The 27,682-nt window shown below is 41.4% G+C and overlaps 1 protein-coding gene across 1 annotated transcript in view; it reads right to left on the reverse strand.

Annotated features, from left to right (window-relative positions):
* ADCY2 (adenylate cyclase 2) overlaps positions 1-27,682 on the reverse strand; it is a 398,303-nt gene that overhangs the window by 48,306 nt on the left and 322,315 nt on the right. Inside the window, 3 exon segments of the mRNA XM_003789554.2 lie at positions 1,968-2,087; positions 7,864-8,001; positions 20,345-20,429. Of these exon segments, the coding sequence (XP_003789602.2) occupies positions 1,968-2,087; positions 7,864-8,001; positions 20,345-20,429 (343 nt within the window).

Below are 27,682 nucleotides of genomic sequence, written 5' to 3' on the forward strand. Positions count from 1 at the left end.
GGGGTTCTGTACCCATCCCCTGAATAGCACACCTTGTGCCCCACAGGGGTTCTGTACCCATCCCCTGAATAGCACACCTTGTACCCCACAGGTAATTTTTCATCAGTCACCTCCCCCCACCCCCTTCCAAGTCTTCAATGTCCATTATGCCACATGTGTCCTCATGTAGCCACAGTCTAGCTCCCACCTGTGAGAACACGAGGCTGGCCACAACCTTCCTTCAGAGGGCTTGTTATGTCAGTAGCCCCTTTACTAAGTCCTACTAGATTCACAGACACTACCAGGTGTTCCTTCAGAATCTTTTATGATTGCAAAAATGTTGCATTTCCCCATCTGGAGTTTCTAATTATTTCCATCAATTGCAAATAAGATATTATACAGATTTATCTACGAGAAATTCATCTTTTGGGGATGCCAAGCATGGTGAGTTGTTCTACCCAAATACGTTGGAAGGAGAGTTTTTTTTAAACAGCTCTTGTCAGCTACTTTTTTTTTTCCCCTGTGAAAACTCATCTTTACCTTAAACTTTTAAACTTAAAGTGCCATGTGAATGCTGGAAGGGGCTTGTGTGGTGGGTGTGCTCTCTGGGATCCTGTGAGTGCTGATGCCACTGGTTCAAGGAGAAAGAGGCACATCAGACCGTTAGCTTGAGTATTCCTCTGAAGAAGGGGGCTCCCAATCACCCAAAGTGAGATTACAGACAGTCAACCCTCACTACGAATCCTACTTTTTTACCTTTCATGTACGTAAATAGAAGAGAGAATGTTTAATCCTGCTGGGCCGATGATAATGCCCAGTTTGAAGGGCAGGAACCCTCCGGTGAGGGTGAAGCCTACCCCAGGCTGTCTTGCCCTGCCCAGGGTGACGCGGCTAGTGGACCTTGATCGCTTTCCCATGAACTAGTCAAGGGCTCAGAAATCTTCTGTGAGTAGATGGCATACCAGAGGTCTCCTCACATGTGTCTGCATCGAGTTGTGAGCTTTCCAGGGAAGTAAAATGAGGAGGGACCAACGACTAAAGGTTTATGTCAAGGGAGCAAACCAGGGAAAGAAGAATTGTTACCAATCTCCCTTATTGCCTTATCTAATCATTCTGAAATATTTGTAGGGAATTTTGAAAGTATACATATTAAATTATCAATTTCAACCCCCCAAATCATTCACTTAGCCTTCTCAAGACTACGTGAGATGGAAACTAAATGGGAATGGTCTGTGCTACTTTTGGGTGACCATTCAGAAAATGAAAAGGCAAGCAGCAAATCACCTTTTTTTGATCACACAATTTATGAAACAATGAAGCTATTAAAGCAGTAAATAATTGATCTAATGCTTCTCCTTCAAAAGATATGTTAATATGTTTGACATTTCAATCTAGGATCTTTTTTTTAATTTTTTTGCAGTTTTTGGCTGGGGCTAGGTTTGAACCTACCACCTCTGGCTTATGGGGCTGGTGCCCTACTCCTTTGAGCCACGGCACCACCCTCAACCTAGGATCTTTGAGACACTAGTTAAAACAAGTCAGTCAGTAAGAATTATTTAGAAATGGAACTACTGGACAGCATTGTTGCCAATGGAGAGGCAGGCAAATGAGGTAGGGACTCCACTACTGCAGCTTTCAGGGGATAATACTAATTCACTGGAACAATTAGCAAGGTCTATAAGCAACAAACTCAGAAATTCAGTGACATGAAATCCAGTGCCATATGGCAGGGTACATGGCAGCAATGCTGTAGCAGTTAATAAGACAGAGGCAAACGTTACCCAGTGGAAGCATAAAAATAACATTGTGTAGCTAGTCACCAAGGCCTGGGACCTGGAGCACAGACTGGAATGGGCAAATTCAGGACCTACCAGGGACTGATACCAGAGGAGTAAGGCAGGGTAAACAGATCTGAGACTGCAGGCTGTGTGTCAGGCAGACTAGCAGCACAGGGACAGCAAAAGCAGTGATGAGCGCAACCTTCTTACCGGGAGGAAAAATAAATTTTGTGCACGCAGAACTGCGGCCTGATTATTTGAGGCAGGAAAACTGGTGTTTGTCGTGTTGGCTGCTGGAGGGATTGTTTCCTCTGAGTCGCTCAGGAAAAACTGCAAAGAGAAGATTTTTTTAAAAATTATCAATGAATTAGCTAAAATTAGAAGACAGCAGGCGGGTACTAAATTTATAAATTTCTGTGTTCCTTGTGCACAAGATGTTTTATGTGGACTTGACGATTTCTATTGAATAGCTAATTATTTATTGTGCTACATATTCAGTAGAGAATTCCAGAACTTCAAGACAGATGCTAAAGAAAATGGAAACACAGGGCAGAGTCTGGTTAGAACTTTATTTGAAGTTGACATCACCACGTACACGTTCAACTCTCCACCGTGAAATTGGAGCCTCTGGAATGTTTCCTCCCTCCCTCCCTCCCCCCCTCCCTTTTTCCCTCTTTTTTTTTTGCACTATCTTTGTCATCTTGGTTCAAGCATTTAATGAGTCAATAGGGTTTTATGAATTTTTGATCGTAAGAACGAAAATTAATTTTATGGGCAAAATGCAATCATCAGCTTCCACGTTTTTTATCTATTATTGGCAAGTGTTTGGCAGCTCAGATCATGAGGAATTAAAAACTTCAGAAGATATGTATATTCATAGTATTATTAGAAAGGAAATTTTAATTAAAAAATACTGCTGAGAGGATAAAGATAAGTATCTCTTAAGTAATGGTCACCAGTATCGGGACCCTGGAATGAGAGGCTGAAAATAGTGTGCCCTGGGAACTGAGCCAGGCACAGAGGACAGACCTGGTCTGTGATTCCACTCACACAACCTACCTCTGAGACAGAGAGTTTTAATTTATTTTTGGCATTGTAATTTTTTATTTTTAACGTTTATGAGTACATAACAGTTGTGTATATTTAGGGAGTAAATGTGATGTTTTGATGTAGGCAGGCAGTGTATAAAAACTGAAATCAGAGGGGTTGGGGAGTGTTACTGTGTTAATAACATTCCAATTCCACTCTTAGCTATTTTAAAATATAGAATAACTTAGTGTTGCCTGTGGTCACCCTGTGCATTTCCTCTAATCATCTTTGCACCCATTAGCAATCCCAACTTTATTTCCCCTCCCTGCAATGCCTCCCACCCCTGGTAACCATCATTCTACTCTCAATGTCCATGAGATCAATGGTTTTAACTTTTAGCTCCTCTACAAGAGTGAGAACATGTAAACATTGTCTTTCCATGCTTGGCTTATTTCATTTAATAATGTTCTCTATTTCCATCCAAGTTGCTGCAAAGGACAGAATTTTATTCTTTTTTTACGGCTACATACTTTTCTATTGTGTATATATACACGTTTCTTTGTCCATACAACCAGTGATGCTCAGCTGATTCCAAATCTTGGCTATTGTGAATAGTTCTGCAGTAAACGTGGAAGTGATGGGAGTGCAGGTATCTCTTTGAAATACTAATTTCAATTCTTTTGGACACATACCCCCCGAATGTGCAGCTGGATGATACGGTAGTTTTTAGTTTTTGAGGAGCTTCCACGGTGTTTTCCCTAGTGGTTATACTAATTTACTCTCCCACCAATAGTGTACGAAGTTTCCCCTTTCTCTACATCCTCGCCGGTGTTCCTATTGCCTCTCTTTTGGATAAAAGTCATTTTAAGGGAAGTGAGATGAAATCACTGTAGTTCTGCTTTGAATTTCTCTGATGAATGCCAGTTTGGTGGCTCATGCCTGTAATCCTAACACTTTGGGAGGCCAAGATGGGCGGATTGTTTGAGCTAAGGAGTTGGAGAGCAGCCTGAGCAAGAATGAGACCCCATCTGCCCGGCACCTTAGTCCCAGCTACTTGGGAGGCTCAGACCAGAATTGCTTGAGCCCAGGGGTTTGAGGTTGCTGTGAGCTATGAAGCCACAGCACTCTACTGAGGGCAACAAAGTGAGACTGTCTCAAAAAAAAAAAAAAAAAGAATTTCTATGACGACTAATGTTGTTGAGCACTTTTTTTTTTTTTGCAGTTTTGGCTGGAGCCAGGCTTGAACCTGCCACCTCCGGTATATGGGTCCAGTGCCCCACTCCTTTGAGCCACAGGCACCACCAGATGTTGAGCATTTTTTTCATATACCTATTGGCCATTTGTATGTCTTCTTTTGAGAAATATCTATTGAGATCATTTGTGCATTATTATTAAGATTATTTGATTTTTTTTATTGACTTGTTGAAGCTCCTTACATATTTTAGTTTTTAATTCCTTATTAAATAAAGGAGTTTGCAAGTAGTGTATTGTTTCCCAGTTTGTGGCTTGTCTTTTCACTTTTGTGAACCTTTCCTTTGCTGTGCAGAAGCTTCTTAGCTTGATGTGACACCAATTGTCCATTTTTGCTTTGGTTACCTGTGCTTTTGAGGTATTACTCAAGAAATCTGTGCTTAGACCAACGTCCTGGAGCATTTCCCCGTGTTTTATTTAAATAGTTTCATAATTTAATTAATCCATTTTGATTTGAGTTTTATATATGATGAGAGATAAGGGTCTAGTTTCATTTTTGTGCATACGGATTTGCAGATTTCATGCACCAGATTTCTTAGCACATTTATTGAGGAAACTCTCCTCTCTCTACTGTATGCGTTTGGTAACTTCATGAAAACTGAGTTTGCTATAGCTGTATGACTTTTCTCTTGGTTACTCTACAAAGAGGTGACATCATTTTCTCTCTCTATATACACAGGGTCAGCTTTCATGCTTTTTAGTGATTTGTCTTCAACATAGGTGCCAGAGAAGTACCCGGATGGAAAATAACCACTAAGTTCATGGCACCAGGTTTCCATAGAATCAGCATTTCCTCAGCACTGTCGAGACGGTGACTGCCTGAGCAGCTTGTTTTTCTCTTCCTCTGCACTGATGGACGGAAAAGAAAAAATACACGTAATTTATCTCATTCCTTGTTTCCACGTTTGCAGAAGGTAGCCCTGTACTGGGGAAAAACCTTATTTTGTTTCTTTCTCAAAAACCATGCATCATACTTCAATGTGTCTTCTGCAGACTTCTGTACCTTTCCTGACAATGAACTTCTTTCTTTGTGAAGAAGGAAAGTAACACTGGAAGGCGTATTTCTGATACTAAATATGGCTTCTTCCCTTTAGATATGATCCAGCCATAAAAAAGAATGAAATCCTGTCATTTGCAATGCCATGGATGGACCTGGAGGACATCATGCCAAGTGAAATAATCAAAGCGCAGAAAGACAGATGCTGTGTGATCTCACTGCTATGTGGCACCTACAGAAGCCACGTTCATGCAAACAGAGGGCAGGATGGTAGTTACTAGCAGCCAGGAGGTGGGAAACCAGGTGATGTCAGCCGCAGAGCACAAAGTTGCAGTCACTCAGGATGAGTAACTCAGAGATGGGACCTGGAGCTGGAAGGTGGCAGCTATAACATTGTGTTGTATATTGAAAATCTGCTCAGAGAGTGGATTTCAGGTGCTCCTGCCATACACTCACCAAACAGATAACCGTGGAAGGTGATGGCTGTGTTAAATGCTCACCTGCAGTACTCACTTCACTGTGTGTACATATTCTCTCACACACACCCCAAAATTTCACGTTCTACATCTTAAACTCACACAATAAACAAGAAAGGAAGAAGACCTCATTCTTCAGTGTGTGTAAGTCATGTGGACTGGCTTGTCCCTGACTGGATGTGCTGCTGCTAGCCAGTGACGAGGGCCAGTGCTCAGGGATGAGGGCCAGTGCTCAGGGACGAGGGCCAGTGCTCAGGGATGAGGGCCAGTGCTCAGTGACGAGGGCCAGTGCTCAGGGATGAGGGCCAATGCTCAGTGACGAGGGCCAGTGTTCAGGGATGAGGGCCAGTACTCAGGGATGAGGGTCAGAGCTCAGGGATGAGGGCCAGTGCTCAGGGATGAGGGTCAGAGCTCAGTGATGAGGGTCAGTGCTCAGGGATAAGGGCCAATGCTCAGTGACGAGGGCCAGTGTTCAGGGATGAGGGCCAGTGTTCAGGGATGAGGGCCAGCACTCAGGGATGAGGGCCAGTGCTCAGGGATGAGGACCAGCCCTCAGGGACGAGGACCAGTGTTCAGGGACGAGGGCCAGTGCTCAGGGACAAGGGCTAGTGCTCAGTGATGAGGGCCAGCGCTCAGGGATGAGGGCCAATGCTCAGGGATGGTGCTCACTTTGCTCTGTGCACACAGGGGAGCACTCTGGAGGGAGGAGGAGGACTGATCAGGAGGGCATCATGTCAGCCAGCCCCTTCCAGAGCAGCAGCTGTGAGCGAGTCTGAGTCTCGAAACCCAAGCTCTAGCACCCCACTATCCTTCCTCTGCCCTGCTGTGATGGAGCTGGCTTCTGAGCCAGCATCTCCCTCCAGCCCTTCATCTAACAAACTCTGCCGTGACCATGATAGTGAGCTCTCTAGACAGCCGGATTTCAGGAACGCAGACTAATGTGCAGATGCCGGTTATACAGCCTGACCGAGGACCTACCTCAGGAAATATGCTCCTGTTAAAACAGCCTCCAGCCACCGCCCTTGCCTGCCTCTCTGTGCCGCTTCCTCCCACGACATGTCCCTAGCCTTGCCGCATCCACAACACTGCAGAGAAGCAGGGCCGCTGTGTGGTTGGTGCTCTGTCTGCACCGTGTTTGTTCAGGGCAGGTCCTCTTGGCCCTCTCTGAAGTCTCTCATCTTGAGGCCCTGCCCTGTGACAGCTCCAGGATCGCGGCAAGAACACCCCACACAGGGCTGTTTGTGCTGGAAGTCCCTGGTCAGGCAGCCTGGCCCCTCTGAGCCGGCTCCTCCTGCTGACTGACCCAAGTCTCCCCCTGACCTGCTCTTTCTCCAGGGCATTGCTTGTTGTGTAGACGAGGTACATTTTCCAGCTGTCCCATCTGAACATGCCCTTATCAGAAACACCCGTTTCCTTGGCCTATTTTAATACAAACTCTGCTCTCCCCCTTCTCATTCCATCCCACCTCTTCTTGCCCCCACATTTCCTCCCAGGTCCATCTGGCAAACTCCTCCACACCCTTCAGGACCCAGTCCAGCAGCCTCACCCTCCCTTCCTCTCAAGACCTCTCTACAAGCTGCTCTTGCCACCTCCAGCCTGTCCCAGGATGACCTCATACGAGTCCACTAGTTGCCTGTCGCCGCCCTCAGTTGGGGACTCTTGGAAAGTGGAGAAACATCTCTGGGCTATGAGCCCCCAGCAATGTACCAGGCACACTTTATGTTCAATAAATATTTCTTTTTGTGAATGATTTCTTGCTACTTTATGAAAACTATGTTATTATTATTAAAGTACCTGTGTTCTGTGTCGTAAATCACAAGGCTGATCTCAGTGTCTGTCTTGGGGGAGATGCCAGTTACGTGACGCTGACACAGGAAGAGGGGCCACTAAGTGGATATTTACAAACTGCCCAGCATTGTCCTACGTGTGACGGGAACACGGGTTCCTTTAATCCTTGGAAGCACCTTGGCAGAGACGTCTTGGTTGTTACTTCCAAGAAAGTACAAACAGAGCCTGCGGAAGTTTAAAGACAACGTCTCCCAATAGCTGGCCTGCTGCGATCAGGATTTTTAAACTGCAGAGCAGGACACTTAGTTTGAGGGTCCCACTATTCCTCATGACGTCCCCGCAGATAGCCCATGTTGTATCCGTGGCCACCACAAGCAAGGTAGTGGGAAACTGCTCCAAGGAGCCGCCCTGTCTCTGAAGGTGGCTTCTGGAAAACATCCTTTTTCTTAAAGGAACCACTAAAGTTGACAGACAGCATTGAGTGTCACAAAGGAACTGTGGGCACATTTCCAAAATCCCACCAGGACAAGCCATGGAAGGGAGTGATGCCCTGCCCCAGACTTACCATGTTGAACACGGCCATGGTTAATACGATGGCCGTGGTGACGACCGTGAGAAAGATGCGCGGCCACGGCCGGTTGGCGATGATGCTTGAGGACTTCAGAAGCCAAATGAGGGGGGGAGAGGCTTTTGTGCTGCACTGCTGGAGGAGAGAGAGAGAGAGAAAAAGAGCTGCATCGCTATTTTACGTATCCTCTTTAGCTTCTGAATGACAGTTTTAAAACCACGACAAGCACCAAGAATGTTCACAGACTGAACAAGTGGATTCTGTCCTCCCCAAGGACCCGTACTATGTCACAGACCTTATTAAAATTATGTTGGTGTTATTGTTACAAATTAGGAACAAATTAAATTTCTATGGCAAAGGGACGATGTGTTTGTACATCTAAGTAGACCTGAAGTTACATTTTTAAGTGATTTTCTTTGGCAAAGGAAAAACATCATTTAATTAAATCACCCTGAAGGGTACTTCGGGTCTCTGATCAGAGCTGTGATGAAAGTTATCATAAATTCAGCTGATGGATACAGAAAGCAGACCAGCATGTCTTCTGCCCTTCTCACTGCTGGGTCATCTGGTCATAGGAACAGCCCAGAGCACAGATTCGGTTTGGTGTCTGTGCCTACAAAGACGACATTCAAAGTCTAGGGCACGAGCTGCCACGGCCGTGCCTTAGGCTCTCCTGTGCAGGCTTTCTTCCACACAGAAAAGCTCTTTGTAAAAACAAATTTCTAAACAATTTTCAAAAGTGTCAAGAGACATGTGACACATAAAATTTACCATCTGCCAGTGGTGCATCCTGCGCCCTGCAGGGGGGTCAGGTAAGGACGGTTTTGCTTACCAGTGGAGGATATCGTGAAAATGATGCACAGCCTCTTTTTTTGCTCCTCACCTTCCGTTAGTGTTTATTTATTTAATATGTGACCCAAGACAATGCTGCTTCTTCCAATGCGGTGCAGAGAGGCCAAAAGTTTGGACATCCCTGTACCATGTCAAGTGTATAGTTCAGTAGTGACAATTATATTCATAATGTTGTAAACATCTATAGATTTTTAAACTCACAAAACTGAAACTTTCTATCATGGAATAACAAAACTCCCCATCACTCCCTCCTGCCAGCCCCTGCCAGCCACCACTGCTCCCTCTGAGCACTCTGGGTACAGCCTGTGAGTGGAATCACGTGGTGGCAGGCAGCCTTTGTGACCAGCTCACTTCTCTCAGGATAATGTCAGTGTGAGGGCAGGATTTCCTTCTTTTAAAAGGCTACGTTCCATTGTGTGTGTCTACCACATTTTTTTATCTGTTCACCTGTCGATGGACACTGAGTTGCTTCACCTCTGGGCAGTTGTGAAGACTGCTGCTATGAATGTGGGTATTGCAGGGTGTTGGAGAATTTTCTCAATACAAGAAGGAAGTGAGGTAGATGATGGCTGGCATTCACGCCCCATGTACCGTGGGCCAGATGCTGCTCTGTGGGGTCTCAGTGGAGGGGGCCCCAGCCAGAGGGTCACCTCTCCAGGGATTGTGGTTCTTACCATCCTCTGGGTGGGGGGCAAAGCAGCATAGTGACTTCTGCTGAGTTGTGGGTGACACCAACTCTCCAGGTACCTCGAACATGCTACCAGATGTGACAAGCAGGATTAAGAGTTCTCCAGAACTCAGCATGCTAACTTTTATGCTATGGAGACTGTGGTCCGAAGGCTATGTGCCTCAGAAATGTAAAGAAATAATGGTTTAAAAAATTCAGAAGGCATAAATAAATTACTGTATAGTGTCTGACTTGTACCACTCAGTTAATCTAACAGTGAACCTGGTGCGCATCAATACAACTCAAACAGAGAATGCTACTCAATTGTTCTAGTAAACAGCACTGGCATTTCTCTACCTCTTCCACATTTTGTTTTAGCATTTTTTCCTAAAAACATTGTTGCTATAAGCGCTGCCATCTGTTAAATGTCGATGCAGTTAAATGAGATTCTACAGGCTGAGAGCAGGTCACAGGGTAAAGGACCGGCCAGTGGCCTGGGTTCAACCCCCAGAGCCGTGAGACTTTCTGCAGGTGAATCCTCCTCTCTGGTCTCGATTCCTTCATCTAACACGGGATCATAATCACACCTGCCACCTCAGTCTTTTCAGAGGTTTAAGGGAGTTAGAGACTGTGGAACAGGACCTATAAATATTGGCTCTTCTTGTTATTTCATTGAAGAAAACAATACTTCTCAGAAAGATTTTAATGACTAAATATCTATTTGCTTTATACACTTATCGATATAAACAACCACCACAACAAAATCCCCTTTTTCCCCTCTTTCCACTGTGGTCCTTTTCTTTCCAGACAAAGACTATCTGCCTATGGCATACATGCCCCATCGATGCAGACACAGGGTGAGGTTTCCTGCTTGGTCCGGGGGCTGATTTTCCCAGGCCCTTCCCAGACTTCCCATCACCTGTCCTAGAGCCCCAACAGGTGCGCCCTGGGCTGAAGGGGCTGCCAGGAGCAGAACTGCTGGCTGGCAGCAGGGGGCGCACTAGGCCTAGCTCTGCAGTGCGTCCTCTGGCTAGCAACGCGGGCGGGAGCCAGATCTGCACTTTGGAAAGGGGTTGGTGGCATTAAATCTGTCATCCAATAGGGTAAGCCTTAATGCTCTGAACATTAAATGTCTTAGAGGGTCATTTAGCCAGAGAACACTCTCCTGCACATATTCATGATTACTGTTTATGCACGCTACTTCTAATACTATTAATATCACAGAACACAATCGGAGCTATCTTCTGTAGGAGAAGCTATGGTAATGTGTGAAGGGACAAGATTTAAATGGAATATCATACTCCCTAGCTCAGGGTCCAATAAGTGAAGGCACTGGGTTTGATCCTGGGAAATTGAGACATATTTATATATTTGCAGCCTGACTGACTAGAATTAGAGTCTTAAGAGAAATTATTAAAAATCAATGCGTTTGTGTGTGTGAAATTGGTAGGATAATAAAAGTGTTAAGAGCACAAAGTAAAAAAGTTTACCACGCGAGGAGAAAAATTTAAATCTAGCTCAGATTCTGTATCACTGTCTATTAGGTAAATATGACCTATGTATTATGTGGACATAGTTTTGAAATTACAAAAATTAAAGCAAGTTCTTCTGTTTACATTTTTAGAAGAGTACGTGGTGATAATCTTGCCAAATATGCTCTAATAGAATGTATTCTATTCAGCCATTCCCTGAGACAGACATGAGCAGAAGTGCAGGGATTTCTTTCTGCTCATGGGATTAGCTGGGCAGAATGACAGACTGGAGCTGCTCGGTAGACATGTGAGGTTTGGCACACGTGGGTCAGGACAGCAGATCTGATGCCCTTGGTTCCTTCTCCCATAAACCTTCCAAGCAGTCATTTTTAACTTTATGCCAAATATTCCTTGTACTCCAGGTCAGGGAGGCAAGCTGCTATCTTTCTTTCTCTGTCACAAAGTAGACAAAACTCTTCTGAAGTATAAAGATTGGTGAGCACTGCTGGTGGCAAGGACAAGGAGGCAGATGAGGGAGATAGGACAGTGCCAGGGACAATGGGGCAGAGGAGGAGGAAGACGGAGTTGGTGGGGGGAACAGAAGAAACCAGTGATAGGATAAGAGGAGAAAAAGGACGAGGATCTCGAAACGGAAGGAACCTGATCAAGAAAAAAAGAGAACATTGACTCATGTGCAGCTCTGTGTAAAATTTCCAACTTGGCTCTCGAAACGAACATTTGCTTCAGTTTATTCTGGTTTTGGTTAAGTATTGAAATAAAGGCCCTGGTAGAAAAATATTTATCAAAATTCAGACCATCATAATTGAACATCGTAAGTAACAACACCTCAGGAATACTCTGGCCATTATTCAGACAAAGCTGCCCGACTGACAAGGAGGAAACGCCTGCTGGGAGCCCGGGGGAGTCACTCGCTCTGACCTTTGGTTTAGCCCAGAATGACAATCCTCAGGCAATTAAAACCATTTCAGCCACATCTGTTTCTTCCCTTTCCTGAGCATCAGTGTCAGTCCTCGCGTCCTAGGACGCCTCTGGGAGATGTGAAAGGAAAAGGAGGTAGGTTTAAGGAAACGCCATCACAGACGGGGTGGAAGGAACTGGCAGCAGGGGTGGCAGAAAAGGCCGGGTCAGGCCACTGGCCCTGCCCCAGGCAAGGCGATCCTCCATATAAAAGCAAATATGCATACATTTTATTTGATTTGGATTAATAAAAAAGAAAAAAAAAACTCCACCCCAAATCATCCTGCTGATTTCCTTCCCTTCCCTCCCCTTTCTCTGTTTTTCTCCCCTTCACCCTTCCCTCCCATTTCCTCTCTCCTCCCTCCTTCCCTCCCGTTTCCTCTCTCCCCTTCACCTTCCCCTCCCGTTTCCTCTCCTCTCCCTCCTTCCCTCCCTTCTGAACCACTAGCAAATGCTAACAACCAGTCGTCCCTCCATCTAGAACTAATTCCTTGTAAGTTAATACTTGTAAAAGTAGACTACATTTACAATTTAGTGTCCATGTAAAAAACAATAAGAGATACCTGAAAAAAAGTAGTAGCTTACGTTAAGTGAGGTTTAATAAAATGAAACAACATTCAGAAAAGATAAATAACCAGAGTGGCCGAGTGACAACATTTTATACATACAAAAACACATCCCAGGATAAAATCTTGCCAGAAAAACATGACGGCTGAGTTTTTTCACATGAACGTGTGTTTTGGGGTGTTTGCCTAAAGGAACATCTACTCTGGTATTTTAATTGGCTGAAGACTGTCATTCTGAATGGCAGGAACAAGCCAGAGCAATAATTACTTGTAACATGTAATGTCACAAAGACTGTCATGTGTGCTTTGATTATTTAATTGTCCTTGAATTTCCTACAGGAGGATTTTCCTTTTAATTTGAATCAATCACATTCCTCACATCAGCCCATTTCTTTCTGATGCCCTGGTGAGCCACACTCCCTGATCACTGCCCCACTGTGTGGAGCTTGCAGAATGGAGCATGCGTGGTGTCTGCTGATGTATTGGCCCCAGCCATGTGCAGGGCTGGTTGAGGACACAGATCACATCTTGCTTATCTTTGTATTCACAGAGGCCAACAGAATGCCTGACCAACATAGGAACTCAACAAATGCCTGCTGGACCCACTCACTGTGTTAATGATGGACCCAGAGGGGATCACTGGGGACAGAAACGCAGACGGAGTTTGGTGCCAAATGGGCTGAGCGAGGTATTAGGGTTCATCTAGCTGCAAAAGGTAGGAAGCAGGAACGGAGGCCCTGGAATAAAAATGGGGCCTCAAAAGCTGTTCTCTGTGGAGAAGTCTGGCAGAGCTACCAAGGACCTTCTCATGAGAAATCCAAGCTCTAAAAGTGGGTGTGGGCTTGAAATTACATTATCTGATTCATAATGGGAACACCAGAGTAAGGGTTTATTAATCAGGTCAAAAACCAGAGAAAGGCCTGGAGTTTCTGGCAGAAGCACGAACAATACTACTTACAGGCGAGACTTGAAAGTGACACCCAGAGTGAGGGGATGTCCAGCTGGGGTCGGGGGCAGTTACTACTGAAGATGACCTCCCAGTGAAAACTAATTGTAAACTACATAACACAGGGGCCATATGGGGAAGAGTCAACACAGACAACAGGCAGTAGAACTAGCACAGCAAGGTCTGCAGATATCAAACAATCCAAAATAGCCCATAACAGAAGATTAAAGTCACAAAAGAAGGATCAGTGCCCATAGTGAGCAAGCAGGTTGTGAAGAGAAAATAACAGGCACATTTTAAAAATAAGCCATATCAACTCTCTAGAGATGAAAATAAAGGTACTGAAATTACAAACTCAATGGCTGTTGATGGACGGCATGGACCGTCTGGCTGAAGAGGTCAGGCAGATCTCAGGAAATAACCCATAAAACAGCACAGAAGTGTAAAGAGGTAAAAGAGATGAATGCAAGATTGACACACAGAAGCTACAATGAAGTGGTTTGACATACTTTTAATACAAGTTTGAGAAACACAGAACAGAAAGGGTAGAGAAGAGACAAGGAGATACTGGGCAGTGATGCTGTGGGCCTGGAGCAGGATGCGAGGCCTGTGGCTGGGAGCCACAGCCAGGAGAAATGACGTCAACCTACCCTGAACACACAACTTCCACTGCTCACAAAGGCAGAGAACAGATCCTACAGAAACCCACAGAGACCAGGGACCAGTGAGACAGGTGCCTTCTCAGTACAGGAGAGGATAGGAAGTTACGGAAACATGTTCTCAAAATGTTAAAAGAAATACTATAAATTATTAAAGTGAGGAAAAATACTTTTTAAAATAACCAATCTGAGCGGGTATCTTATTCACAAGCTTTCCTGGAAAAGATTATACAAGGAAATGCTTTAGCAATATGGAAACCAAATCTTGGAGGAAGGAATAGTATTTGGAAAAAGCAGCAAGCAAAGAAATTGTGAAACAAAACCCAAAATAACAATAATAATAAGGAATAATTTGAGCAGTTTAAATTTAGAAAAAATAAGCAACATTTGCATACAAGATGGGAGAGAATGATCGGACTTCACTTAGTTTTCAACAAGAAGATGGAGATAGTGATGGACCTTGTTAGTTACATGCACCTGTTACAAATGTTCAGGTAGTATCTAAAAACACAGACCAGAATATACAACTTCTACGCATCAGAGGGAAAAAAAGGATTAACATTGTGGATCCATAAGAAGACCAAAGAGGAGGAAAAGTAAGGAGGAGCAGGGAAGATTCATAACATCTTTAGAAAGTAAAACGGAGTGCAGTGATTGTAAACACACAAGAATGTATTATACCTGCCAAGCTAAAGAGAGAGATTTCTGAATCTGAGAAAACACACAGCTAGATGTTGTTTACCGGAGATAGACCTAAAAGTTATATAATGATGAGGAAAAGCTGCAGGTAAAAAGATGGCAAAAGGAACACTAAGGAAAATTCGGAGAGGAACATGGTGCAGTTATATTGACATTAGAGAGAGAGGGACTTGGGCGGAAAGCACCCCAGTGGGGTGGGAAGCTTTTCTATTAGCTGGGTGAGTGACCCACTTTTCCTTTTCCAAGGTAACCTCTGTATTTGTGCTTTCATCTCTGCCTGAAATGAGGTTGGTGGGCTGGCATCATATTATCTCTGCAACACAAAGCATGAGGTAACAACTACTGGAAGAAAAATTTCTTCTGACATTTTCTGGCATTTTCATTTGCCGTATCCAGCATACATGTTCTCAAGATGTTTGGAGTGTATTTTTTTTTTTTTTTAGTGGTATTTTTGAATTTGTTATAGAGATGTAAGTCCACTTCAGGTAGTTCAGAAGCTCAAATCTGATCATGAATGTGTACTGACTATTATTATTACTGCTACAATAATGAAAGCCATTATTATCCTTTTATTACTGATTGTAATGAAAATGTGAACTTTGTCTTAGTTTTTGCCTCCATAAAAGGGATTGTTTCATCATCCAATAAAATAACGTGTATAAAAACATGCTGAATGACTTTCATGTATATAAAAACATTTTGCAAATGGTGTTTTCTTACTAGACTATTTTAGTCTAAATTTAATTATAAGTTAACTTTTTCTTTCATTTGATCAAATGTCTTTTATGATGGATATACACTTTGCCCAGAATCTAGTTTTAAGTAACTGGACCAATAGTTGAATTTTAAGAAAGTAGACTGGAAGAAAACATGAAGAAGGTACCGTGTGAGGTCACCTTGAGTCACCAAGGGGATTTGGACCAGTGGGTACTCAGCAGTCACTACAGGGCATCCTAAGTGCCCCGCTTGGCCATCCCTGCCCAGTGCTGGATGCCTGTCTGCCGATGCCTCTGTTCATATACAGCCTGGCACCCTCTGCACCTGCCTCCGAGTACAAAGTTCCAAGGCTCCATTCTAAGTCTGGCTCCAGTACCGACTTGCCGTACACCACTGGGCAAGTCTCATGGCCTCTGTGAGCCTTTGTTCTGTTAACTCTAGAATGGACATTCCCTCCAAGGACTCTGGTGAGGATGACAAGCCAGGATACACTAAGCGTGCAGCAGAGCAAGTAGGTATTTTAAATCTAACATTTACTACTAATAAACTGGGATGAGGCTGGAATCAGACCCATGGGGACACTGCCCACCATAAGCAGTTTGGATTCATCCCAAAGTTCCCACTGGAGGACAGGAAGCCTTTGAAGGCCTCCTCAGTTACCACACTCCTGACTCTGCTACGCAGCCTCCATCCCCAAGAGGTCTCATTAGAGCTCCTTCCGCATCATTATCTTTGGGAGAGAAACTTCTATTCTAAATGATGGGAAATGGAAACTCACTTTAGCAGAAGGCACCTCTGGGGTCCAGGTTCCCCCAGCCACAAAGCAGGGGCTGAATGAGGTCATCCCTGGGCTCTCTTTTGGCTCTCCAGAGAGATTTTCAATTCTGAAATGGTAAGAAGCATTGATGTGGAATGTTAAGGACCTCATGAGGGCCCCTGAGGCCGAAGCAGGTGTGGAGGCCTGCAGAAGGAGGACTTGGGATGCCCGGTTTGGATGTGGAGGTGAGGAGTCCCCCCAGAGTGCCGAGCTGAGGAAGCAACTGTGAGCCGGATTTGGAGCTTCAGCTCAGAAGAAGCCAAGTCCGGGTGGGGACAGGGGTGGGATGTTCTTTTGAGCAGGGGTGCCAGGAAATTGCATTTGGGTTCAACCCAGCGTTCCTTCAAGCTGAGTGCTATTAAACATTTATCTCATGTTTCATGTGCCCCAAGTACCATCATGAGCAAATAGGACTGAAGCAAACTCCTTGAAGATATTTCCAACTCTAAGAATAAAAGTAATCGTGCAAAACAGGACCTCTGACACAGGGGCTGATGGTGGAAAAGGTGGGCTCTTGGTAGTTGGAAGACGCACACCGAGTCAAAGAGTCAGGCGGATATGAGCAAGAAGCTTCAGCGCAGCGTGATGAAGGCGAGCACGGCTCACCACCCCTTCTCTCCACCACACGTCCATTTACAATTCAACCTGCCCCCTGGCCTGCTGGCAGGGCATCTGCAGAAGGTCACTTAGGGCATGCCTGACTTTGCCTGAGAATGGCTGGCAACCATGAGATGAGGAAAGGGCTACACGGAGCCAGAGGACTGGAAGAAGGAAAAGAATCCCGGGAAAACAGCATAAGGAGCCCAGTCGTGTGCACGTGCTCCGTAACACCCACTTATCAACAGGCTGATGTGATCAGCACCCTGCTGGATTCAGTGAGAGACAGAGAGCGGGCTTAGGAAACCATTCTTGTCTCAAGGAACTCAGTATGTGTAAGGGCAAATGACAGAAAATGTCAGGCGTCTAAATGAGAAGTTACGTGATCGAGGCAAAGCCACCGAGCACAAGTGAGCCCCGGGGGCATAAAGGAGGGCCCGGCACAGGGCTTGGAGTGGTGTTGGAGAAGGTTCCTAGGAACCCTGAGCTCACTCACGTGGGCAAGAGCTGAGGAGTGGGCAACACAGGGGTGGGGAAGGGGCAGGCCTCAGCCGGGGGCTGGGCCTCTCATGGAAATGAAAATTAAAAAGAAATTCCTTGCCATAGTTTTCACAATGTGTCCTCGAATAAATATCTGTATGATTTTTCTACCGAAGGGGGAAATCTTGCATTTTGTTATCACCCTGATTTTTTGCTCATTTTGGTGTTTTACACCTTTTTATCAAACCCAGCTGTAAAGCAGCCAACAATTTAACAATTTGATTTACTCACGTCGCATATTCTGTGCAACAGAGGGTGACAAAGGACCGCACTGGCGAGAAACACATTGGCCAAGTCCTTTTTTGCAACTTTCTTCATAGAAATATTTTACTTTAGTTCTTCCTACAGAGAATTTAGCAGCTATATTAGCACAAATTCTGCCTTTGTCATTTAAGTTAGGTTACCATATGCTAATAGAAAGTAGGCTTGGAGTATTAAGTACTTTCCATGAACATAGCATTTAATTCATAAATAAATGCAAATCATTACAAAACCTCATCCAACTCAGGCTATTAAGAAGCCAGGGGACAAGCAGTTTGGACGCAGCAGTGTTTCTCCATATTCCCTGTAGAATATCTGGGCCAGCAGAGTTTTCCACTGAGTTTGGAGGGGAGAGCTCAGCACACACTCAAACGTTCTGAAATTGTCTGTGCGTTAACATGTCTGAAGCTGAGAGTTAAAAAATCCTTTCAGAATGGTTTAAACATCAAAAAGAATCTATTATTGGAAGGAGAAGTATTCCTTCTTGAATTTTTCAGGGATTACAACCTGACCAGGGATTACAGCTGGCCTCTGGTGGGAGACTCATTCACGGACCCTATGGATTCAAGCTTAGGAAGGCCAAATGTCCTCAGGCTAGACTTCGTGGACACTTTGGCATAGTGCAGGGTTCTCATTAGGACAAGGTGTGCACTTGTTCATTTGCAACCTTGAAATTTGCTCTTTAAGACACCAAAAGAACTTGTAGCATGAGGTATGTGAGAGCCAGGGTGTGGGCAGCCTGGAGACGGGAAAGGACCTGTGGGTGTCTTCTTAATAGCTTGTGGGGACCCTGGACCTGACCCAGGAGAGACCAAGAGCTGTGACAGGTGGATTCTAGTGAGGCTGAATGGGGGGAAGTCACATAAGAGCAAAGCTTTTCCCAAAGGACAGCAGGGTTGTTCTCGACCTCCATTCTTCTGCTCTAAAAATCTATGTTTCTTTTATAAAAACTAAGTAGAAAGAAAATAGCCTGAAACTCTAAAGAGACACGATGCTTACAATGCCCCAAACCGAATTCTTTGGAATCAAAAATAAAACTTACAGCTAGTTAGGCGCAATGACATAAGTGGATTGAGAACTAGGGTGGGGTTCGCGTGGAACCCTGAAGGGTGCCTCCTGTACTGGGACTGAGAAGTGTCCAGCAGCGGGTGCAGTCCACGTGCTTTTCCACACATGGATGGTCCTGGGAACATGGAAACCAGGCTTCTCTATCAAGTAAGCGTTTTAGAACTGTGCCAAGGATTCCCATCAGAGCGCAGGGTAGCTCGGTATTCACTGGGTCTCTCCTCTCAACCACCTGTAATGTCTTCAGGGGATTTCAGGAGACTTGAGAAGCTATGCGTGCATCTGAGTAAGTCAGAGCCCACAGTCCCAGTTTTGGAAGAGTTTCCAATGACATTTGAGACATCTAAGCTATTGTGTAGAAACAAAATCCACAAAAGTTTGCAAAGGTGCAAGTCACAGAACACAAAGGGCCTGTGGCTGAAAGGTAGAGACAAGCTGTGAGATCTTAAAGATCTCAATCTATCAGTCTGCAGCAGACACACTGCTTTTCAGAGTTTCTGAAGGAAAGACAAGGATTTTAAGAGGCCGCTATGGCACTGTACTGATGCCGCTGCTAGTGATAACAGTATGTCCTTTAAAAAGCGAAATGACATTACACTGGAGACACTAGCACGGTGCAAACACAGGCGGAATGAGAAGAATGCTCCGTAGAAGACAGCAGCGCCTCTGCATGGGCACAGCACGGCCCCGAGATGTGGCAGGCAGACCACAACCTGAGGCTGCCATCCCGGCTGGGTCATCGCAGTGGACTTGTCAGGGCTTAACCGGCAGAAGAAATCATGATTTTGAAAATATAAAAATATCCATGGTATTTTCTATAATGCCATACAGCACATAAAATAGAATCCTTTGACAAATACTATGAAGGTTATTCCTATTTATTTTGTATAATCAATTATTGTCATGTTAATATTTTGGTTAAAAAAATACTCTCTGAACTGTCTCCTAAGGCTGCTGGTGAACTCTGCAGGAAACCTGCCTTGAGTGTCCTCTCGGCGTCAACTCTCCTCCACGGAACAAAGTGAAACCCAGGGTTATTTGGGGCACTGGGTCCCATCACTGGCTCTCTCCGGATTTTGATCAAGCCACAGCCAACTTACCACCCCTGCTTTCACTCAAGAGTAAACTTAGATTTAAGGTTTTTCTTAAATGTAGCACTTGTATTTAAAGCACAGAGTTTACAATAATTGGATTAAATCAAAACACTAATGAAAGATATTTTAATCTTTTCTTTCTTCCTATACTCCAAAATCCTGCAAGTAGATGAAAGATGTATCTGATTCTGGTGTTAACTCCCCGCACACTGAGAGCCTCCCGTGATGCCTGCACTTGCTGATAACTCAGAGGAGGGGATAAGAAATAGTGGCAGAAACAAATAAGCAAAAATACGATCTTATGGTGTGACACTCAACATTGCAAACAGCTGCAAATTAGCGTCTCAGTTGCGCCAGGGCTGCCTTGGTTTCTACCTCAGGGCGTCAGCCTGAAGGGAGAGTGTTACTTTTACTGGGTTCTGTAGCTCTAGAAATGGCCAATCACCAAGCTCCCTGTGTTTTGAAAGTTTTCTGCAAGAAATCAGTTTTCCTGAAACGCTCCTGAAATGCGTGCACTTTCCAAGAAGGTCTGGATTTGCGGCACTTACCAAAAGCTGCCCAGCGAAGCAGACGAGGAGGATGAAGACCAGCAGGAGAAACGCAGCTCCGAATGAAACCCCCAGGGCCGGCGTCCTGCCAGAAGACAAAGAAGGCACAGGTCGGTGTGGAGGGAGGTTCTGGAAGTCATGAGTCATACTTCAGAATTAATTAGGACGTAATTAAATGAAGACTTCAGCGCTCGTTAATTTTCTGAGAAGTAAAAATGGAGCTAAAACCAACCAAACATACGTCTACCGAGAGGTGTCTACAGCTGTGGCTGATCAACCTGTGATGACTCATTAGTAAAACTGCCCTGTGAGCATCGGTTCTTTATGAAAGAAACCCAACCTTTCTAAAAGACTTGCCTATGTCTCTGGAAGTTTTGTGCCAGACTTGGCCACATCCCTCATCTTGGTGGCCTCTTCCCTGCCAGGGAGGTCCGGGCAGCTGCTAATTCCAGGGCAGCCTCACCTGCATGGGAGACCTCCAGCCCCAGCCCAATTCCTGCTATTTTTGGGAGTAGACATGCAGCATTTCTACCGTATGTATTGGTTCCATTTTTTGAATCAATTTTGATAATCTTCCTGGAGAATTATCCATTTCATTTAGAGTTTTAATTGTGAAATATTATACATAAATTTTCTTATAATTTTAAACATCTGCATATTTGAAGTAATTTCTTCCATTTTTTTTCTCCTCAGACGTCTGAACCTTTGTGTGTTTCCTTGATCATTTTAAAGAATGAGCTCCTGGTTTATTATCCCTATTTGTTCCCTATATTATTAATTTCTGATTCAACTTTAAAAAATTCCTTTCTTGTTTATTTAGAATTTTATTGTTCTTTTTTTGCTTGTTCTTACTTCCGATCTTTTGTATATTCCAATAATTACTGGAATTAATTACTGCTTTTGCCAAATCTCATAGCCTCTGATTTATAGCTGCTCATTATCACTCATATCTAAAAAGGCTATAATTTCCACTTCCATTTCATTTTGATATGAGTAATTCAGAAGTCTGATTTTTAAATTCTATAAGGACATTGTTGGTTAGTCCTTGTTATTTTAAATTTCATTAGATTTGATCAGAAATTGTAGCCTCAATTATTTCTACTTTGAAAATTTATTTTTTTCTTATGATATGATAAACATGTTGATCTTCTATGTCTTATAGATTTTTAAAAAAATATATGTATTTTCTTTTTGCTGGTAACAAAGCATGTTCTCTAAATGTATCTGTGGATGGAGCCTGATGAGTCAGTCAAATCCTTAGCAGGCTACCTTATTTGATCTATCAATGTTATAATGTATTTAACATTTCCAAATAAAATTGTGGGTTTGTCAATACATATGAACATTTTAATAATTTCTGCTTTATTTAAATGAAATGCTAGGATCTTATTGAATATCTTTGCATCTATGTTCATTAAAGATATTGGTCTATAATTTTCTTTTCTTGTTGGTTTTTTTCCTGGTTTGGGGATCAGGGTGATATTTGCTTCATAGAATGTAATGGGAAATATTCCTTCTTTTTCAATGTTTTGGAAAAGGTTAAGTAATATAGATACTAGTTCCTCTTTAAAGGTTTGGTAGAATTCTAATGTATATATACCAATAATAGTCAAGCTGAAAAAATAGTCAAGGACTCTATTCCCTTTACAATTGTGCCAAAGAAGATGAAATATTTGGGAATTTACCTAACAAAGGATGTGACAGATCTCTATAAAGAGAATTATGAAATTCTGAGAAAAGAAATAGCTGAAGATGTTAACAAATGGAAAAATATACTATGCTCATGGCTGGGAAGAATCAATATGGTTAAAATGTCCTTATTACCCAAAGAAATTTACAAATTTAATACAATGCCTATCAAAGCATCACTGTTGTACTTTAAAGATCTGGAAAAAATAGTACTTCATTTTATATGAAACCAGAAAAAAACTTGAATAGCCAAGACATTACTCAGAAATAAAAACAATCAGGAGGAATCATGCTACTAGACTTCAAACTATACTATTAATCTACAGTGATCAAAACAGCATGGCATTGGCACAAAAAAAGAGAGGTAGATGTATGGAACAGAATTGAGAACCAAGAGATGAAACCAGACATTTATCATCATTTGATATTTGATAAGCCCATCAAAAATAGAAATGGGGAGGAAGACTCCCTATTTAACAAATGGTTAAAATTTGGGAGAATTGGCTGGGGACTTGTAGAAGACTGAAATTGGACCCACACCTTTCACCATTAATAAAAATTGACTCTCATTGGATAAAAGATTTAAACTTGAGACACGAAACTATAAAGATTCTTGGAAAGAGTGCGGGAGAAACACTTGAAGAAACTGGCCTGGGAGAATACTTTATGAGGAGGACCCCCTGGGCAATTTAAGCAACACTAAAAATACATTACTGGGATCTGTTCAAACTAAAAAGCTTCTGCACAACCAAGAACACAGTAAGTAAAGCAAGCAGACAGCCCCCAGAATGGGATAGGACATTTGCAGGTTATACTTCTGACAAAGCTTTGATAATCAGAATCCACAGAGAACTCACACTTACTAATAAAAAAAGAACAAGTAATCCCATTTCATTGTGGGCAAGGGACTTGAACAGAAGCTTCTCTGAAGAAGATAGGTGCATGGTGTACAGACACATGAAAAAATGCTCATCATCTTTAATCATCAGAGAAATGCAAATCAGAACCACTTTGAGATATCATCTAACTCCAGTAAGAGTGGCTCACATAACAAAATCCCAAAACTACAGATGTTGGCGTGGATGTGGAGAAAAGGGAACACTTCTGCACTGCTGGTGGAAGTGCAAGCTAATACATCCCTTTTGGAAAGAAGTATGGAGAATACTCAGGGATCTAAAAGTAGATCTGCCATTTGATCCTGTAATCCTCTACTAGGTATAGAGGAAAAGACCAAAAAACAAAAAATCAATTTATAACAAGGATATTTGCACCATATTTTTCATTGCAGCTCAATTCATAATAGCCAAGTCATGGAAGAAGCCCAAGTGCCCATCGACCCATGAATGGATCAATAAATTGTGGTATATGTATACCATGTAATGGAATATTATGTGTACCATGGAATATAAAAAGATGGAGACTTTACCTCTTTTACATTTACATGGATGGAGCTGGAACATATCTTACTTAGTAAAGTATCTCAAGAATGGAGAAAAAATATTAAACATACACAGTACTATTATGAAACCAATTTACAGTCATTCACATTTTCATATGAAGAACAGATCACAACTATGGCCCAGGATGAAGAAGGGAGAAGGGGGGATGGGAGGGGACGGAGGACGGGATGGGAGGGGAAGGTCAGATCAAAGGAAGGTGAATGATGGGATCATACCTATGGTGCATAACGCAAGGGTACATTTCAGATATGTTAAGTAGAGAGTATAAATGTCTTAACACACTAATTAAGTAAATGAGATGAGGTATATATTAACCAGTGTGATGTAAATGCTCCTAATTCTATATGAAATCAACACATTGTACCCCATAAATGCATTAATATATACATGATCTATGCATTTATGATTTACAAAAATAATTAAATAAATGGTAGAGTGCATAAAAATTTTTTGATTGTTAAATTTTCTTTGTGATTGCAGCATAACAAAAACTTTTTTTTTTTAATGCTGAATGCTTTTCAGTTTGAATTCTGTGTTGCTGAAAATTTATTATTTATTGTAGCTTTCTTTAATTTGTATACTGGTCCTGGAATATCTATTCTCCACTCTTTACTTCCAACCTTTATCTTATTATTTTAACTAGATTTCGTATAGATAGTGTAGATATGGCCTTTGGTTTGTAGCACCAACCATTTAACTTCTTTCCATAAATAGGACATTTTTATCCATTCACAGTTATAAAATGTCAATATTTGAACAATACATTCCACCTTATTTTCTTAAAATGTTTGATGGAATTCATGTAGATATCATAGTATGAAGTTTTTCCTTTGTGGGAAGAATTTTAAAAACAAACTCAATAAATTTAATAGTTATATGCTCATCTAAATTTCTACCACGTTTTAGTTTTGTTAAATTGTCTTTTCACAGAATTCTTTCGTTTTATCTGAATTATAAATTATTTGGTCTCAAGTAATTTATAGTATTCCTTATTTATCCTGTTAATGTCTGTAGGATCTGTAGTTAGTACTCCTTTCCTTCATACATTGTCAGTTTGAGTGCTTTGTTATTCTCTCTCTTTTCCTTTCTTGATCAGTCTTGATAGTGGTTTAGGAATTTTTAAACTTCTAAATGGCCAAATACTTATCATTATTATTATTTTTTACTGGTTGTTTTCCATTAGATTGATTTATTCTACTATCTTTAAATATCTATTCCTTCCTATTTGCTTGATTTTATAATAATTTACTCAACTTTTTCTGGATTTCTAAGTTAGAAATTTGGACAATTTTCTTTTTTCTATTTTCAAAGTATTTCAAAGCCACAATTTCCACTCTAAATTGTTGATTTAATTACATCCACACATTCTGATATTTTTTATTTTACTTTGATATTCAAACATTTTAAAGTTTCTCATTTGACTCAGGGGTTAGTCAAAAGTATATAGTTTCACACTGAAATATTTGGGGATAGGTGTAGCTATTCTATTGTTAATATTTCTAATTTGATTTTAGTGTGGTTAGACATCAGATCATCATGTATTTCTCTTCTCAAATTTTTTTCAGTCTTTTAAAATTTGTTGAGATGCTTTCATGGCCTAAAGTGAGTATATTGTGGAGTTTAAGAAAACATTTATTTTGCAGTTGGGTTTAGTGTTCATAAAATATCAATTAGTTCTAGGAGGCTGATAATATTGTTCAGATGTTCTATATCCTTATCTGTATAGTAAGGGATAGAAAAGAGATATTATGTGTATATAATTATGATTACGGATTTGTCTAATTTTTTCTTTGGTTTTGTCAGACATGTATAAGACTCTTTTATGGCTTAGTAAAAGTTAAGTTTTTACTTACCTGTATTTTTATTACTCTTTTATTAGGTATAAGCACATTTTATGATTTTATGTTTCCATAGTTATATGCTCATCTAAATTTCTATCATGTTTTAGTTTCCTGAGAATTGACAGGTATTTCAATACTTCTACTATTATTTAGTATCTTTTTAAATCTGTTAATACATTTTGCCTTCTTATCTACTTTGTCTAATATTAATAAGTGTACAGTAGCTTTCTTATGCTGTTATTCACATCATGTATATTCTCCATCTCTCCACTTTCAGTCCAACTAACTCGTGGAGTTAAAGTATATCTTACATAGGTAGTATGTGGCTTGGTCATATTTTTATTTGGAATGTTTAGTCCTTTCACATTTAATAATATGTTTGAATTTAATCTTGTTCTCTTTTTATCTAATGGCTATTTGTCTCACTTATTTTGTTTCTGTAGTTTATTACATTTGTGACTATTATTTTAAATTTACCATCGTACTGTTTGTTTCAATTTATCTCATTCCATTCTGTTTCTCTTTTTCTCTTTTATTGCCATTTTTTATTAATTAAATATTCTTACAGTATTTTTAAATTTTCTCAATTGGCTTTTTAGCTATACCACTTTTATTTCTTAGTGATTCCTCAAAAATTAAAATATACATGTACCTACCAGAACCTATGTAGCATTAACACTGCACCACTTCAAAAAATGCATATGATTGTTGCAATAATGTAATCACATTCTCCTCCTCATTAGAATTCCTAGTATATATTATTATTTTGGCATCAAACTACCCAATGTAGTTTTAGAGAAATTGATAAAGAATAAGTGTATGGCCTTTTATTCTCTCTCATATATATTGAACATGTCCAATGCTTTCCATTCTCTCCCTAGATTCAAGTTTCCTTCGATATTTCACATTAGCTTGAGAAACTTCTATTAGCATTTCTCATATTGTAGGTTTGCTGGTGGTTAATTATTTCCAGCTTTCTTTTAGTTGCAGAATGCTTTTATTTTACCTCAATTTAAAACAGTGGTATTTGTGTTGAATATTTAATTCAGGGTCAATTGTGTTCATATCAATGGTTTAAAGATGTCCAATTGTCTTCTGCCTTCCATTTTTTCTGATGAGAAGTCTGCCATCATTCCTGCCATTGATCCCTTGCATGTAAATATCTTTTTATAATGGCTACCTTTATGGCTTTTTCGTCTCCTTTTTTTTCTTTGATTTGCAGAATTTTGACTATAATATGCATGTGTGGTTTTACTTGTATTTATACTGCTTGCTGTTTGCAGGGATTCTTGCCCTTGTAGATTGATGTACATATTCAACAAATTTGGGGAAATGTGTCACTAAGTGTACTGATAATTTCCTGTTAGATTTCAAAGACATTTTCATCCATCTCCTACAGATTCCATTCCCAAGACTCTTTGCCAAATACCTCTAGCTAGGTTTTACCAATGGGAAATAATGGTGGAGACAAGAAGGCAGGGGAAAAGAAGAAGTTTGGTATTTCTTCTTATTCTCCACTTAGGTGTCATTTTCTAGATGAGCCACAATTCCTACTTTTTCTATGTCAGATAACCCACCTACTTTGGTTTCAGCTCTAGTCTCATCCTAGTCCTAGCATCTGCAAGAAGGCCTAATGCCATGTCTAATGCCACCTCCATCCTGTTTCCTTAAAAATCTAGAGGTGGTAGCATGTACCTCCTGTTGCTAATCTATTGGTGGCTATACTATTTGATTTCTCAACTTTTCCCTCATTCTGTAAATACTTCTCTGTATTAAGTTCCCTTTTTGAAATGCCCAAAACAATTAGTTTTCCTTATTGGACCCTAATCCACTGACTAGATAATTTTTTTCTCTGAGCAATACAATATCATTAATGGTTAGGTAGAAAGCTTGAGAAGAATTATAATCAATTACTTTTCCAAATTTCTTTTCCTTTGAAAAAGGAAAGTTTTGAAAAAGCCAAAGCACTCAGTTTTTTCTAAAGAAGTATTTAAAATATTGAGCAAATATCTATATATTCCTTAGTTTATGCCCTATTTGAATTTTCTTATCAGTGGCCAAGTGGTTAAGAATTACATTAGCCTTTAACTATGCACATATTAAAAATTTAGTGATAATAGTTGTGTTTAATATATGTGCAAATCATGTGATTTATTTTGTGAATTAGAGTTTAAATATGGTTCTTGTATTATAGCCAGTTTGATAGGTGCTTGTTTTCTAAAATGCATTTCAATTTTTTTTTTTGTAGGAATAATTATTCCGCTATGAAGATAGAAACTCTGAAGACTCTGGGACCAGGTCAAAAAGACCTATTTGAACCTGAGAAAACAATGAAGGTATTAGAATTT

The sequence above is a fragment of the Otolemur garnettii genome, unplaced genomic scaffold, assembly GCF_000181295.1.
Source record: "Otolemur garnettii isolate 467f Iridium unplaced genomic scaffold, OtoGar3 scaffold00033, whole genome shotgun sequence".
Lineage (NCBI taxonomy): Eukaryota > Metazoa > Chordata > Mammalia > Primates > Galagidae > Otolemur > Otolemur garnettii.